General features: G+C 38.6%; 1 protein-coding gene across 1 annotated transcript; it reads right to left on the reverse strand.

The window, feature by feature from the left end:
• Positions 1-371: 371 nt before the first annotated feature.
• PTTG1IP (PTTG1 interacting protein) lies at positions 372-17144 on the reverse strand. Its single transcript, XM_075180261.1, has 7 exons — positions 16963-17144; positions 11586-11638; positions 8484-8592; positions 6930-7035; positions 5518-5583; positions 5136-5182; positions 372-2281 (listed from the first exon to the last, which is right to left on the reverse strand). Exons 1-7 carry the CDS (start codon positions 17027-17029, stop codon positions 2238-2240), a joined length of 492 nt encoding a protein of 163 aa, XP_075036362.1. The 5' UTR covers positions 17030-17144; the 3' UTR covers positions 372-2237.
• Between the last annotated feature and the right edge of the window lie 488 nt (positions 17145-17632).

The following is a 17632-nucleotide window of genomic DNA, read 5'->3' on the forward strand; positions in this document are numbered from 1 at the left end:
CAGATAAACAGGTTACTCTGACGTCCGTAGAGCTGGATACGGCTGTGGCTACATGTGCTTAAGTATGGCATGCCCCTAATGTAAATTCACTACTGCAAAATGCCCCTTTCCCGCCCAGGTCCCGTCCCGAACATGTACCCTATTGTAAGTGTCCTTTACACACGCTGCTGCGCAGAACAGGCCTGCATTCACGGCAGTATCTGCCAGTTCGGGGCACGAGTAGTGATTTTGCGCATCATTTGCTCAAAATCAGCAACTATGTGCCATAATGAATCAGGCCCAGCATGTCTATGAAAAGGGTAGATAATGCAGAGAGTGCACAATTATTGATCAGAAGCATCAGTAAAATGATTTTGGATACTTACAGCACATGTGTGCAAAATACTGTTTATTGGATTTAAAACAAAAAAACAAAAACAACCCACTTGTTAGTTACAATGATATGAGCAGAATAGTTAAACAACATTACTAGAAGTGTTAGTGTTACAACCAAGCAGCCCTTTTATATACTTTGATCAAGCTTATGGAACAGATAACATTGGAGTTATACTTTACAGTCAGACAGCATAATAAAGTAATCAAAGTTTACTAGTTAGGTATAAGCACCATTGTCCTTATTTACTGAAGGATGCAATGTGGCAATTTTATAAGGAAGCTTGCTATAAATGGCAAAATACTAGCAATATAAACTTTTTCATAAATAAGATTATATATTTGACACTTCTATAAGGCACTAGAGATTCATAGTGGGTTGTGCACAAAAGATTATACAACGTCTGCTAACAATGCTTAACCATTTGTCCAAAACAAGTTGCAGTTAAGTCACAAGAAATAAAAAGGTTCAGTTAATAGAAGGGTGTTGGTGCATGGTGTTAAAAACCAAAATAATCCTGACCACCACTCATAGATTTGATCAGAATAACAGACCTGATATAACAATTTAGTGCCACTTCCTTATTTCAAACAAGCAGCAGCGTGTTTAAAGTCTCACTTCAGTGAAGTTTTCATTCATGTTAATGGGAATTTCATAGAGAAAGGGGGATTGAAAATATTGGTTTAAAGACAGACCCACCTCACCACGAGTGGGGAAAAGGCCATTGTAATGTTACAGGTATCTAACAAATTAGTGTACATTTGTTAGATTATATCTGGGAGTAGACGAGAAACAAATGTTCTGGATACAATTTAGTACACTGTAGTTAAATATTAAAGAAAAAAGATCAGTTAAAGTCTGGAGTGTTGTCGAGAAACGGGACACAAAAAACCCCTGGCAGACATGTATAATTATCTCAGCCCCGAAACAGTGAACTCCAGCAAGGGGCATTCACATTATAACATCAACTAAATATCAGTAAGGTATATACACAACAGCTTTACAGTGGACATTTACTGGGACCATTTTTTGGCAAAAAAACTAAACAAAATTTTAACGACAACAATTTCACATAAGGTGCTTCTTTAGTCAATAACAGTCTACAATAAATGTTCAGTGCCTGCATACAAGATGGATGTTTCTACCCAGGAAGCAAGGGTAACAATCCCACATATCCAATCTGCACTAAAGAATCTTACATTTAGAATTAGGATTTTTGCCTCAACACCAATTGACGTTTCATCTAGTATTTTCACAAATAAAAGGACTGGAATGGAGAACAGCTGGAATCAAGACATAACTGAACTCCCTCACACGCAACACACCTATGGATTGAAGTGGGTATGTCTGGCTTTAAAGATGAAGATAGTAGGCCGTTCTTTAGTTATATGACACATTAAATACAAAGACAATGGGGTAAATTTATCAAGCTGTGGGTTTGAAAAAGTGGAATGCTGTCAACCAGATTCTAGTTATTTACTACCTTCTACAAAATGACAGCTGGAATCTGATTGGCTGCTGTAGGCAACATCTCATTCAAACTCGCAGCTTGATAAATTTACCCCTATGTCTTGAAATGGTCTGTCTGCAAAGAGGGATAACGGTTTTCCTTAAGATTCCCACACTCCCTCCAAAATTGCAAAGCACTGTAGAAGTACAGAAGTAGTAGATAGTTGACACAAATTTTCTTTTGCTGGTGACTTGGCTGAATTTCGTTCAAAAAAGGTTGTAGTCATTCCTGCACACCTCAACGGGTACTGCTGGTTATGGATTATGGGATATGATTTCATTTATTGGCTAGAATTCAAAACCTTTTATTAAAGACCAAGATCATCCAAAAAAAAAACAAAAAAAAAAACACAACTTAATTATCAAACTTGGAATAAGGATTATCTTCTTTGAACAAACCTAGAGAAAAAGGGAAGAAAAAAAAATATAAAATATAAGTTAGTGTCTGGATTATGATGCGGCTTCAGAATTTTTCTACTATAGTATTTCAATGACCTGTTTATTGATCTGGGAAAATATATGGCCCCCCGGTGCTTACTGAACACCATTGTCAGTAAGATAAAGTTCCAAAAAGTGAACCTGTCACCTGTACACAGTGGATACAGCTATTTTGTGCTTGTAACTGCTATTCAAGAAACTGTAGCCTATCAATTCACTACAAACTAGAAGCTCATGAACAAGTGTCCTCAGGATTATTAGGTCAGAGAGGAAGACTACTGTGTGTAGGAGATGGGTCCAAGTTAAGGAATCCAACTTGAGTTATAAAGTCCGTAAAAAACAGAACCTTTTTTCGATCCAGTCTCACTTCATTTAACAGCAACAGATGGACTATGATGAAATAAAGGATTATTTAATTTCTACTGGCATCACTGTGCTCAACCCTTTTATATTTTTATAGTCTTGGTATAACTTTACATTTAAATTTGTGACGTTACATGCTGCCAGCTTAAGTATGAACAAGAAATAAGACAAACCCTCCTTCAGATCATCAATAGTCTTGAAATAATTACAAATTTACAATGTTGCTTTCGTGTATTTACAAGAGCTAAAAGTAGACACTGACATAATAAAGCATATGTGGCTTTATACAAGATAGTTTTACCAAAACTGTTTTTCTCTTCATTCCTGCACTTAATGCTCAACTATCCATGTTAGCTATGTAGTGAAACAATGTTAAGCAGTCTCGCACACAAACAAGCTTCAACAACGACTTGGAACTTGTATTTCCATGGCTTTATTTGAAATCTCAAATTACAAGTTAAAATGTTTGACCACCATTAGTACTCAACAGTCCCCACATGGTGGCAGAATGTGCTCAGTATAGACTCTTGAACTGGAAGTGAAGTGTCAAAATAGTTGTAAGCCTTTAGACAAGCTAAACAAACTTAATGCAGGAAAAACACAAAACAATGTTTCTCCTGCATGCACATAAAAAAACTAATAAGGTTCACTGTGCAGAAATCCATGTATATAAAATGTTATTTGTGCTTACTAAGCATTTTATAGCAAAGCTTTGATTAAAAATCAACTATGATAAATGCCAGCTTTGTCGGTCTGAGACATTGATCAAATGCTTTAGCATAATAGTGGCATCCAATTTCTGCCAGCAGGTAGAATTTTTATTTTCACTGCAGCGGATACATCTATAAGCTGACGTAACCATTCAACCAACCAAGAGGTACCAGCAGCAGTGATTAGTATAAAAGGGTAGATCATCTCCTTTAAACAAAGCTTCCTGCTGTATAAAAAAAGAATTCAAAAACAAGTCTGTTGTACAGAGTAATCCCCTACACCATCACTTAGCAACTCTACTTCAACTCAATCATCAGTCTGCAATTCTAACAGCACATCACAGTAGCCCAAGACATGTGTTGGACTGAGAAGTTTCATATGGAAACTTCTGATAGTACCACAGTGACAAAAGTGAACTTTTGAGGAGCATTAAGCTTTTGTGCAGCATGTCTTCAGATTTTTCCACTTTTTCCTCACAAACCTAGTTTGCATAAAAGCCTCTGAAGACAAGAAAGCCGGCCTGCATATTGAAGTGCACTGTGTAGACCATGAAAGACAACAGTGGAAACCAAAGCAATTTGCACTACACCTCATAAAGGAGGTCAAAAGATTTAATTTTGAAACTTCTGCACTAAACAGTTGATACAAAGCGAGACATCTTGTGTCGTTTATTCATTATCAGTCACAAGATGAATTTAAGCTCTGCATGTGTAATATACACAAACAGTTCTTTGGGAGGAGGAAGAGAAGAGGGTGTAAGACTTGGCACAATATCAAACAAAAGGGAAAAAGGAAAGCTCACAGATATCACTGGTCTCTATGGATAGATGTCAAAGCAATCGACATGGGAGTCTTTCCAAAGTGGAAAGACAAACAGGGTCAGAAATTAAACATTTCTACCATCCACCCAGAAAATACATAATGTGCATAGTACCAGTGTTTCCACAGACAATGGAAGAATGTTCTTTTTTCTTTGTTAACCATAAGACAGCAGAAAAGAGAAGCAGCTTTCAAATCTTATTTGCATGGTTACCAGATATACCCAAACTGCTGTACCGGTAGATTGGGGGGGGGGGGGGGGGGACAACACAAATATTGAAAACCCAAATCTCTGATCAGTCAGCTGACCAGGAACAGGTGCATCCACTATAGAAAGTCATTCTAAGCACTTTGATTTGAGTTCACCAACAGGTTGCACTTTAGTGCACTAGCCAATCACAGCACTAAGGTGTTTCCTGCAGCGTACAGCTAATGAAATGAGTGTTTAATTGGCGATACGGCAAGACTATTGGTGGCTTGTGACAAATTTTTCGATCTGATTAGGAGGCTACAAGATATCATGGGCCTTGTTTGGAATAATGTGCAGTACTTGCCAGGGGGAGGATTATTGCTATTTTGTCACTACGTATTTTAACTAAATAGCCTGAGACCTCACTTTATAGTGTTCATTGCAGGCAGCTGTTAAAAGCCACAGCACAAAGAAATGTGGCTAAAGCCAATAGGAGGGTATTTAATTCAGGAAGACATGAGACTGTTTTGGGGTGTCTGAACCCTTGATCGGATTCTCCTGGCAGGGGGGAAACAACCTCTCCACATTGAGACTAGGAACTTTAAGTTCCTCTCAAAGTGAAACACGTCAGCTTCCCACCCTTCTACTAGCGTTACATGCATCATGCATGACATGCTGTTAAGCAGCATGAATTTCACAAGACATGTGACATGTGTATGCAGCAGTAGTTACCATATTTCTTCCTTATTTCATCATGGCGGCTCTTCATTTGAGTTCTCCTGAAATATAGGGGGGGGGAAAAAAACAAACACACGTTACAAAAACAGGTCTTCACCACATACTCTTTTAAAGTGTATGAGTTTGCCAACACCCACCCCACTAACTTCTTTCCTAACTGCTTAATAAACAGGGCAAAATAATTATGTCCCTCAGGAGATGCAAATTCTAGTGGTACAAGATATGGACGTTACCAGGAATTATATGCATAGCTGTACAAGTTTAGCCAAGTTCATGAAAAGGACAGCTGCCCCCAAATAGGCAGACATCATGCTGGTCCTCAAGGACAGGAGTTTTCATATTCCTGATTGAAGTACAAAAGTAACATTCATTTTACCTTTCTTCCTGATGTACTCGTCTCTCTTCCTTCTCTCTTATGGACCTCTCAGTCTCCAGACTTGTGCTAATAAATTAAAATGAGGACACTTAAGATTTATATTTCAGTGCTTCTTAAATGCTCATGTGGGGAGCAATCCTAATAGTAATGTTTAATATTCTCCCACCAAAAACACGACCTTTTTTTTTACATAAGCCGCATCAACATTTATGTAAACATGTACAATTGTGAAAAAAAAATATATATATCTATACACCTGTAATTGTTAATGCACATTTGTTTAAGTGTTTTGTATTCAAAGACATGTTTAATGTGCAGTTGTGTAAGGGATTGGTCCTCCATACACAAGCCAGCAGTACCATGCATTACAGAGGTGTAGCGATACAGACATTTGCCCCCAGACTAATAGTCAACACCAAGGCAGGTTTGCGTTGGTCCCACCAGATCATAATATCCACCTAGAGTGCCATTGGTGTTACATGTAATATAGCCTGCAGAAGACCGATACAGATGCAATTTTTTCTTTCCTGGAGTGACAGACATGATGTACCAATGCTGCCCCTGAAGAATAGCAGCTGTATGGTCTTTACCTAGGCAAGGAAACAGATTTGCAGGCAAGAGGGTGGGAAAGGGAAGTAAGTCGACAAAGGATTTTGGAATCTGAAGTGTGAATAGAAGGAGATTGCAGAGATGTATGATGAAGATTAAAGAGTGTAAGTATTTATTGAAATACCTCAATATCAAAGGAAGTGGATACTGGTTTGTTGGAGATCTCCCCCTTCACCCTCCTTAAAAAGGACTAGGGTATACAAGAATGGACTTCTATATGAACAGAGGATATTAAATCTCTGCAAGTGACAGATTCACAGAGTTCTGTGACACTTGATTACAGTGGTTAGAGGGAAAAAATAAAGACTCCTACAAAACTACCCTGTCCGTGAAGAGTCATTCTGATTTGGGCCCCAAGTTCTATGAAAAAGCAGCCAATGCTTGTCACAGCATAAATACAGCTTTGTCAACTTTTCCACCTCATTTCTTCCAGTTAGGATAATTGTTTTGAGTGTCCCCCTCTTTTTGGCCACTTCTCTCTTGACTTAGGCCTTGTGTTAGCTTGTTTACAGGCTCTGGGAAATTATTTCTTTGTGGCTCTCTATTTTATCTTCCCAGCTCCATACTCATTGTCTGGCTGCTATGAATAAAGGAAGAGAAAATGTGATGTCTAAAGGGGCCCATGAGTTTTCTGTAAAGGGGTTATTTTTGTACAATGTAAAAAAAAAAGTTTTTGAGCTGCTCATGTTGACATAGAAATCTTAGAATAGTAAAGTAGCAGTGCTCCCACAGCTAACCAAGAGTATTGCTGCAGATAACATTTTGCACTTCAGAGTGTCATAACGCAATTATACGATACTTACTTCCTGCTCTTCTTTTTCCTACAACAGCAGCAACAGCAGACAATCAGGGACAAGATGATGACTCCTCCAAGCACAGACAAAGTAATAATCAAAGCTTCAAAATTAACTGCAACAAAAGAATTTATTGTAAGTAATCATTAGATGACGATTAGCAGCAGCAGTTGCACTGCAAGAGATCAAATTGCACACAAAACAGATGAAGTTGATTAAAGAGACCACAGTATCCACATCAGAAATCTGTATGTGAAGTAGATCTGTATATGTTATGAGAGCTGATGGGGTTCCAAAAATGACCATGTTTTACTTGTGAAGAGCAGCACAATTTTGTTGTCCAACAACAACACTGGATATACAATGCATTTTCTGAACTCTTAATAGAACTGGAAAGCCAGGTCTTGTAATCTAAACAAGTCACATGAGAGCACATGCACATTCCCAGCTGAAGAGCCAATCCTGACTAAGAAACAAAGACTTTTGTGCAATTGGGGGTTATAAAAACCAGAAACAAAACATTTAACCTTGCAGACAACCGAGATGTTGATTTTAAGGTTTAGTTGAAAAATGTCTGTAGGCAAATCCAGAAACAAGCCTACAAAAGACAAATTTATATGCAGTACTTACATTAAAACAAACTAAATCCTTAAAAAGCAAAAATCTACAAACATTCTACATAAAGAACGCACTGTCCTGTGACTCAACAGCAGTGTGAATATTTATGCTACAAAACAAAACGTATAACACATCTTATAGCTTGACGCCAATATTTACACATTTACAAAAGTGGTTCTTAAAGTTAAAAAAAGGAAAGCAGAGCATGTTCTTCAAATGTGCAGTCATTGTTTGAACCACCAATGTTTACAGAGCAATACAGTTATCTTGGAGACAGAGCCAACAACAAGACTGACGCTTTAGGCTTCAATACCATGTTCCGTTCGTTATCTCTTTCTACTCAAGAAGGAAACAATAAACACTTAAAGCTGCATTAACCCCTAATCATTAAATGTCACCACATGCTCCTTCCTCACACAGCCCTGTGGGTGCTCCATTTAGTAATTTTTCCTGGGTTTACCAATTTCTGTAATAAAGATCCAGCAAACTCTGTTACTTTGAAACAGCTGCTGAAGGGAGGCGGTGGAAGCTGAGCAGGGCAACCTATCATAGGCTGCAAACTCTACGATTGTGGCTTCTGATTGGTTCTCCTCTTAGTTTGTGACTGGGGCTTTGAGACAAATCATGAATCCCTGGGAAACTGCTGTATGGAGCAACCCATAGTCTGCAGGGAGGCAGGAAGTTGGTCAGTGACAACAGTTGGGGCAATGCAGTTTTAATTGATGGATTTTATTTTAAAAACTTACTTTAGCTATATTTAAGCTCCGTAATACACAGCACCTGGTGTAAAATATGTTCAGTTGTTGGTTTACATGTAAATTGTTGAAGAAAAGCAGGTACAAACTGTAAATATTAAACAAATATGTAAAACCATTACCAGAAGTTCAAAACGTGCAATAAGAATGGACACGTACACAACATTCTGAGACACAAATATTTACTTACCCCAGCATATTCCCCAGCGAGCATCACTCAGTTTACATAGCGATGAGGGAGGCAGGATGTTCTTTACAGGATAATCTAGACACTTCTTGTTAGTGTTGCACCAAAGACACTGCAAAAAAAAAGGCGTTCAGTTTTCTTGAGCACAACAGACACACGTTAACAATACCAAACAGCTAGAAAGTAGTTAACTGAAAGCAACAGTTCTGAATAAAATGAGTATAAGACACCTATAAAGAATACTCCTTGTCCACACAAGGTGGATACAACCTCTTACTTCACAAAAAAAATTGTTGAAGCATGAGGCACGTCAACTGGTTGATGTTTGTTATGAAGTTGTAATTCCCATAAAATACTATGATGTCCCGTGTTTGCGTGGGTTTCCTCAAACACTCTAAAAAACATACCGATAGGGCAATTTAACAGCAGCCAATTAACCCTAGTCTCTCTTGTTCTGTGTGTGTGTATGTTAGGGAATTTTGATTGTAAGCTCCAATGGGGAAGAGACTGATGTGAATGAGTTCTCTGTACAACGCTGCAGAATTTGCGGCGCTATATAAATAGATGATATTGGCATATGATTACTCAAGCTAATTTAGTACAGTTTAACTAGATTCAGCTCAGAAAATATTGCAAAGATTACCAAGCAACAGATATACACAGCCCTGTAATACAGCTCATCTCAAGAACAATGCCAGTTACGCATAGCTTCAATTATGAAATCAATACATACAACAAGGGTGAGGGGTGTCACCTTCCATATAGACTATTATCCCAATATTTCAGGTGTATACTAATCCAACATTAACTCACATTACCATTTAATGATCATACTCACGTTACTCCATAGCATCAGAGCATGCAAATGAGTTATGGGCCATGTTGTGGAAACAACAATTCATTGTGAACATAAGTGTTTATGCATTTGCCTAAAGCATTTCAACTCAAGAGGGAGTAGGAAGGGACCATCCAGAAGGTTTACCCACTATGTAGTTTAGCCAGTGACAGACCCTGATCCACTCAAATCTCTACATTTCAGGTGAGGACAAACATTTTCCAGTGCACCACCCACCAAAGTCACAGAAAAACAGGACTGTTGGTGTGTATGCAGGCAGTCTGTTACATTATTGCTATGGCTTCTTGCTGCAAAATTTTCTTTTAAGTATGCCAAGTGCTATAGCGACAGCTTCAGTGTTCTGCATGTTACCAAATTAGACTACAACATGGCTGCCATATAATTCTTCAGTGCCTGCTACCTGTAAGGTGGTTTTAAAGAACATTGAATCACACTAATAGAAGGTATCCAGTTCTTGGAGAGCACACACAGTAGTCAGTGTGAACTTGCAAACTCTTTCAGCAGGGTGACCGTGTTCAAAACCAGTTCAGAAAAACAGGTTATTCAAATGCTTTGCATTAAAAATGTAAATGTTATGTTTACCAATCTAAACAGTCTTAACACTCTATTTCATTGCATACCTCTCAACCATACAGATGTAGGACAGTGCCGATTTGACGGCTCTGCCCTGCCATCCTGATTGGGACAGCTTTGTCCTGAGCAATGGGCAAGTAGGGCAGTATTCTGTTCATTCTGTGCATGGCAGAAGCAGCTGTGAACGGGTGCCGGGCACACAGCAATTATCATCGTTTATATAGAGTCACTAATTCCGCAGCACTGTACAGAGAACTCACTCACATCAATACCTGCCCCATTGGGGCTTACAGTCTAAATTCCCTAACACACAGACTAGGGTCAATTTGTTAGCTGCCAATTAACCTACCAGTATGTTTTTGGAGTGTGGGAGGAAACCCACACAAACACGGGGAGAACATACAAACTCCACACAGATAAGTCCATGGTCGGGAATTGAACTCATGAACCCAGTGCTGTGAGGAGAAGTGAACAATACAGGGGTTTGGTGTAGAGGGGTGGAGAGAAGGGGGCAGCCAAGCACGCCACATTTGTGTTGTGGCCATGTCCCCATCCTGATGCTGCCTTCCCAAAATACCAGGATGCATGTCATTGGTGCACATGACTCAAGTCTTGTTTTTTTTCCTGCAATTTATACAAAATAAAGAGCTTTAAAGAGAATCTGCAGTAATGTTTTTATTTTAAACATCTATTGCCTAGAGAGGCCAGCAGTATATATTGTGTTTATATAAGTTTTATTGGACAAGTTGGTATGCATTAAGTTAAGGGGAAAAAATGGTTTATTTTAGCTACATATTTGACGCACTATATCAGATTGGATGTGTACCATAGAAATATTTTCCCATCATAGCCAAGAGCAACAATAATAAAGTGTCACTGGCTTTGGTGCAATTAAACAGGTTTGAAACATCAGCAAAAAAACAAAACCTTGCTTTCATATACTAATCATCACTAGAACAATTAGACTTAAGATGTCCCCAAAGGAGACGATATGGCTTTCAGTGAAGCATGCCCAACTATATTAACAAGACATTCTAAGGCTTCATAACCACTGGTGTCAATGCTGTGTACCAATGTTTAACACTAGTACAATCCATGTAACTGGGTTTGAAAATGGAACCATTGTTTACAATGACCCCCATACCCACTCACATTGTTACTTGCATTTGATAGCACTGCATATTTTTCAAAAGCTGCCTACTCCATTCACTTGAGTTTACCAAAAGTGAACATATTTGACCCCCTGAATAAAAACAAAACAAAATTAACAACCACATTTGATATACTGTGTAACTGCCATTTGTACTTGTGGGGGTTTGTGTTTTTTAACGCAATATAAAAAGGTAGTGGTTTTGAGGCATCAAACAGAACAAATGAGCATGATAAATTGTAGCATAATTGGTTCACTTTAGCAAGCAATAAATATCAAACAAAGCATCTAAATATGTAGCAAAAAAAAATTTTTTATTATTGCAGAACCAAGTTATCCAGAAAAATCTATGGCATCACTCCTATAATACTTTTGTCTTTTTTGACACAAAAGTATTTATCACATAAACAAAGCATCTAAACGATAGAAATAAGTATTTAATGAAAGTCTCCATAATACCAAAACAAGATTTTACAATGTTTATTTAGGGTAACATCCCTTTACTACAGCTACAGCCATCACTCACCTTGACATTGCTCAAACAGGTCTCACAACTTGTGTTGTTGGTCATGGAGCATTCTGTAAAAACATTTTCATAGCTATTTTATTGCAGCTGGGATTTAAACAGCATACAATTATAAGAGCAGAACACAGACATGTTTTATATTCTGTTAAAATATAATTGTTAGATAGTCTCTGGAATACACCCCCACCCAGGAACATATAAGAGTCTAAGCAATAACAAACTGAAATTAGTTGAAGTGCAATTGTCACAGTCACATAGTGGAGGCAGCCCAGTATTGCAACCTCCACGGAGAGCAAATGTGTACTTGTTTCACTAATTATCTGGCCTTAACTTGTGCTGCTGCTAATAACTAAACATCCCAAAATCCAAATACTGATTAGTTATGTAAAAAAAAAAAAGTATACATTTCAAATAATATTCTTTTACTTGTCAGAACATAGTTAGCAGTCATCCAAGTCATCACTTGTTGTAATATTTGATCAATCTAATTTCATGTGACAAACAACTTATTTTATGTTTAATACAGTAAAATCTAACAAAGGAGCAATGGCACCCTCACTGCTTATCTATCAAAAAAGAAGGTCATTTGATCTAAATGCCCTCCAGTATTTGATCAGGAAGTGCTACCATAGTATATGTATAGAAGAGCCGTTGGCAGTTTTTAAGTCTGGAGTATTTAGGTTTGAGGCAACACCATGCCCAGGAGAAGACATCTGCAATGATCATTGAGAAACAATTGTTATTGTTCATCAGTCTGGAAAGGTTTTTGTGGACACTTTCAAGCCATCTGAAGGCCATCATTCTATAGCGAGAAAGAAAAAGAGTTGCACTACCCTGCTAGGAGTGGGCGTCACAACCAATGCATCCCAAGATCATATTGTATACTGTGCCAAGATATTGCAAATAACCCAAGACCCACATTCAGGGATCTACTAGACCATCAGGGAACAAACACCTGCTTCAACACTGAAAACATATAGCTAGCACATTGTGACGACAAACATTACAATGATACAAATATTATTTACATATACATCAATGAACAGTGCCCACTTTTTTTTTTAACCTGATTATTGTGCCATTCACACAAAGACTGTTGGGTCCTATATTGCATTAGTGTGTACACTCCCCAGATCATGTTTTATCATACCAAAGTACATTGCATCATATGGTTTCATTTGATTTTATAAACGGAATAAAAATCTCTAAACGATGGAGGGCAATGTTTCCCAAACTGTGCGCTGCGGTAATCTCACAGGGGTGCCGCGGCCAGGGCTCATAGTAAGCAAAACAGGCAACTACTTGGTAATTATTGTGACTTAGTGGTGCCTTGAAAAAATGATGGAGACCCTACAGGTGCCTCAAACTGAGAAAGTTTGGGATCCACTGGTGATCCACTGACTTACTACCAGCAGTGTAGGCAGATCTTCATAGAGTTTACAGAGTCACGATCTTTTCAACAGTTTGTTATGACAGATGAAGTGCACAGATCTTAAGGCAAATCTTGTAACACATGTATAGTGTGTACACACTATACAGCATTCTGATCGGGACTTTAATTCGTAGACAAAATAATTCATATCGGAGTGGGAAAAATTTTCTGTAGCATGTTCCCAGTCGTATACAGTACATGTAAAGATTTTACCAACAGATACCATATAGGTAATCTGGTCTTTGAGCTATGGGTTTCTTGGGACCCTGTCACCCTCAAATATAACTGCCCCAGGATCTCAGAGAAAGAACTCTGTGTACAATATTAGATTAAAAGACACACCCTTTAAAACAAATAAGCACCCAAAAAATAAAAAAAAACGTCCCACCCAGCAGGACCTCTGCCGCAATCACTCTGCTGAGCCTATTTTCTAGGCCACCGAGAATTCTGATTCCGGTCGTTATACAGCTTCCCTTTCACACAAACTGGACAAGTGACATTAGTTTTACTAAAAAACATACACGAAGTAAAACTTTCAGCATGTGTACAAAATATTTGACAAGATGTTTTACAAGTTTAAATGTTAAACCAAAAAAATAAAAGTGTGTGGACCAACTTAAGGCAGTCCCCCCTCTGCCTTCACATAACATGCTGTGTGAGAGCTGCGAGTCTGTAGCAGACAATGCCTGGCAGACGTATTGTATAACCTTCATAGAGATCATGAAAAGCAGATAATGATTTAAAAGAATATAGCTAAGAAAATAGAGCCATGCTTATAAAAAAAAAATAAAAAAATCTATGTGGGATTGCAGCTTTAATATTTACAGATCAATTAAGGAAATTGAAAAAGTCATCCCAAGGTTTGAATTTTAGTGCATCTGAGAGGTATATAGATTTCAGCTATTCACTAGGTTTTTTGCGTGGAAAAAAAACAAACAAAAAAAAAAAAACAACCTCTGCCATACAAATACTGTTTTTTTGTGAGAGGCACTAAAGGGCATGGGCCACTTTTACACCTCCCACTGTCATTTGCTCATAGAGGCAGTCTCAGTAGAAGTAGGTTATATGCACCAGACAACCCCATTAATTGATATTTGCCATGCTTCTGCTCTTCCCTGGCCATACACCGGCCAATCAGTTTGACCCATTAGTAGCAGATTTGTAAGATTGCCAAATAGCAGAACCGGAGGGCACATTTACTACAGTCTCAAGGACAGTGCACACATGACATCACAGATTTGCCAGCCACCTGGATCAACATCTGAACAGAACGTAGACCAGGCTACTGCAATTCTTGGGCCCATACGTGTGCAATGTGTGTCCAGTCACATCTAAAACAACCATATCAGACAAGATTAAGTGTATGGGTACCTGTAATGGCCGAGGCTGCTTGTGTAGCAATTAGGGGATATTTGAAACATGTGCATCTGAATCTATACGTACCATTGAACTAGCCAATTGATTTATTTTAGGGTGTTTTCCATTTTGTTAAATATTAGTTTTGACAATTATAGTAAGTTATGTACACCATGTCTTGCTTTAGTCAATTATATGAATACTACTATACAGTAATACATCTAAATTTGTTAAATCATGACAATTTGTAAACATAGCCAACTGAGTGAGTGAACTAAATCAGATAAGGAAACCTTTGCATGGAAAGTATGACAGGTACCAACTACATTTTGCACTTGAGCGATTTATCTAAAAAAAACAAAGTCCTGTTAATCAGGTTATGTATTTAAACAGCTGGTAAATCTGAGCACAAAATAACAATCATACCAATGTTTGTTTTGCTTTGGCACCAGTAGAGACTGCAATAAGTTATTCTAATGGGAAGTATAATATGACTCAGGGGAATAGCCAGAATATTTGTATTGTCATTGGAGGTTTATGAGTCGGTGCAATGTTTAACCCAACTTAAAGTTATTAACTTTGCCCTTACTTATGCCTGTCCACTAAATTCCTATACATCTATACATTGCAAGACATGGAGTTTGTTTACAACACATACCTTCTGACTAATGACTATCAAGCAATACTGCTGTATTGGTTAATTTGCCATTTGAATTTAAATATGTACTCATAAAGGAATGTGGTGAGGCCGTGTTTATTTTTAATGAGATTATCCAAATACCAGCAACTAAAGATATTTCAGAATGCCTAGTTACATAAAGCTGCACTACCACCCACCTAAAGAGGGACAGAGGTGTGGAGGGAAGACCAATCATATGCCACAAAAAATTGAAGGCTAGTGGCTGGTACTCTTGCTCATACATAGCTTCCTCCCCTAATGTTGCATGAGAAAGAGGGGCTCACAGACATTTTTTTTCCAGTCTCAAATACTATAGCACCCACAAACATTTTTTGTACCACCACAATCTACGCAATTGCAACTTCTTATCTACCCCCACAGTCACATCTCAGCTATGGTTGCGAAACGAACCAGAGCTACACGGAATAGCGCTTGTGGCTCTGGGTAATTTATTTTTCACCCTCCCTGGGTTACAGCTTTAAGGTTTTTGGTTTTGTTTTGGTTTTTAATTCAGGAAAATTTGTTTTGAGGTTTTTCATACAGCATAAAGAAAAACAATAAAAAAGATCATTTTAAATAACATTTATCAAGAATAAGAGCAAAGTTCTACTAAGGAAGGAGGGGCAGGGAGGAGGATACACCTCAAAAACACAGCCTTAAGTTTTAAAGGTGTGCCTTCGTGGTTAGCTATTACCCCTACTGTAGCACTCCAATGTGTTGATGTTTTCCCCTAGAGAGGCTCATTTTTCTACCTGTTATGTTTAACATACAAAATTTATTTTACCTTGCTAAACGGAAAATAACAGGATTACTAAAGATCTAGGGAGGGGGAACATCCATGTGACCCAAGTTTGTTAAATCTATAAAATTCAGTCCATACTAGTTATAGCTTTTGGGTAGAAAATGGGAGGGGGATTAATTACCCTGGTAAAACTAAGGACTATGGGAGTCTTAGATAAGTGGAAAGCTATTCCCATAACTGATGTATCTTATATGTAGAAGAAAAAGGTAGTATGGGTGGATTTTATGGCCTGGGAAATTTTCAGATAACATGGCTTTTTCATAAAGAAAAAGCGCAAGAGCCCTCTCCAGTTGGTATTTAAATACATTATTTTTTTTAGGGAAACATGTATTAAACAGATATTTACCATTTCACTTGGGTTTACTTTATGGCCCAAGTTATGAAAGGCTGACTAGATAAGGGCATTTCAATGGCACAAGACCAGTGAGATACATTTTATCCAGGGAAACAGCATGTGTGGGTCAATAAAACTATATTTATTCCATTAAACGGATTAGTGGCAACGTTTCATCCAAAGTACTTTATGAAGCCATATACATTCATAATTGTCTTCAAACAAAAAAAAAGCAAGATAAGGACTCAGACAAAAGTTTGTTGCCGGATTCTCACTTTCACATTTTATCCCCCACCCCCAAAGACTAAGGAGAGCTGGATTACATGAAATCATTTTACTTTAGTAAGAAGGATTTGGTTACTTGGAATGTGTACTTAGGGATTACTGTACAGTTAGTATAACTGTATTGCAGTCATTAGGTTGTGGGAGGGGGGTGCCCGCCGTACGCAGTCAGAGGGGTCTAGGAGGGGTGCCCGTCGTACGCAGTCAGAGGAGGGGTGGTGGAGGGGGGATGCCCGCCGTACGCAGACAGAGGGGCTGGAAGGTTGGGGGGCGGGGGGATGCCTGCCGTATGCAGTCAGAGAGGGGTACGGGGGTGCCAACGACAAGTACAAGGAAAGTGCCCCTAGTCTGACTTGTTGTACATGTCCGTCCGCGTTGTAATAGGAGGTCTCGCAGCACCGGCTCTTAAGTCCTGAGGAGAGGGCACTGGAGTTCTGGACACACACAAGTTAGAACAACGACCCCCACCCTGCTATCCGCTCACATACTCACCCGTATTAGCTGCGGCGGCCACAGCCAGCACACTCAGCACAGCGAACAAGCAGCGGAGCGACTCCATTCTCGGTTACTGTCCCGGAGCAGCCGCTGGAGACACGTGACTCCACTTCAGCCACAACTACTCACGTGACGTTAGAAGAAACACCAGAAGTATCACAAGCCCTGTGGTGCCGCCCACAACAGTAACACCCGTGATATCATTGGATCCTCCCACATTTACGTAATGACCCCAGCCCCGCCCAGAGTTTCATACCTGACTCCATCTAATTAGAACAAACAACCCTCAGTTCCTAAGACCATATCTCCATAGATAATTGTGCTATATACAGCATCGTGTAGATTATATAGTTTAATGACGAGGATGAAGTTAGCTTCTTATTCACTTCTTAATCATGCTCCAGCTTCTTATTCAGAAAACGTTATTTGTAAAGGATTAAATCAAGTTGTGTCTCTGATTTCACATTATATTAACACTAAAGGATGTACCTACTAGAGATGGTCACTGACCCCCGTGTTTTGGTTTTGGATTCGGTTTTGGATCTGGATTACCGTCGTGTTTTGGTTTTGGTTTTGGTTTTGCAAAACCGCCATTGCGTGTTTTGGTTTTGGTTTTGTTTGGTTTGGTTTTGCTATTTTGTTGGAAAATACATGTTTTTGTGCCTAA

The sequence above is a fragment of the Mixophyes fleayi genome, chromosome 7 (genome assembly GCF_038048845.1).
Source record: "Mixophyes fleayi isolate aMixFle1 chromosome 7, aMixFle1.hap1, whole genome shotgun sequence".
NCBI classification, from domain to species: Eukaryota; Metazoa; Chordata; class Amphibia; order Anura; family Limnodynastidae; genus Mixophyes; species Mixophyes fleayi.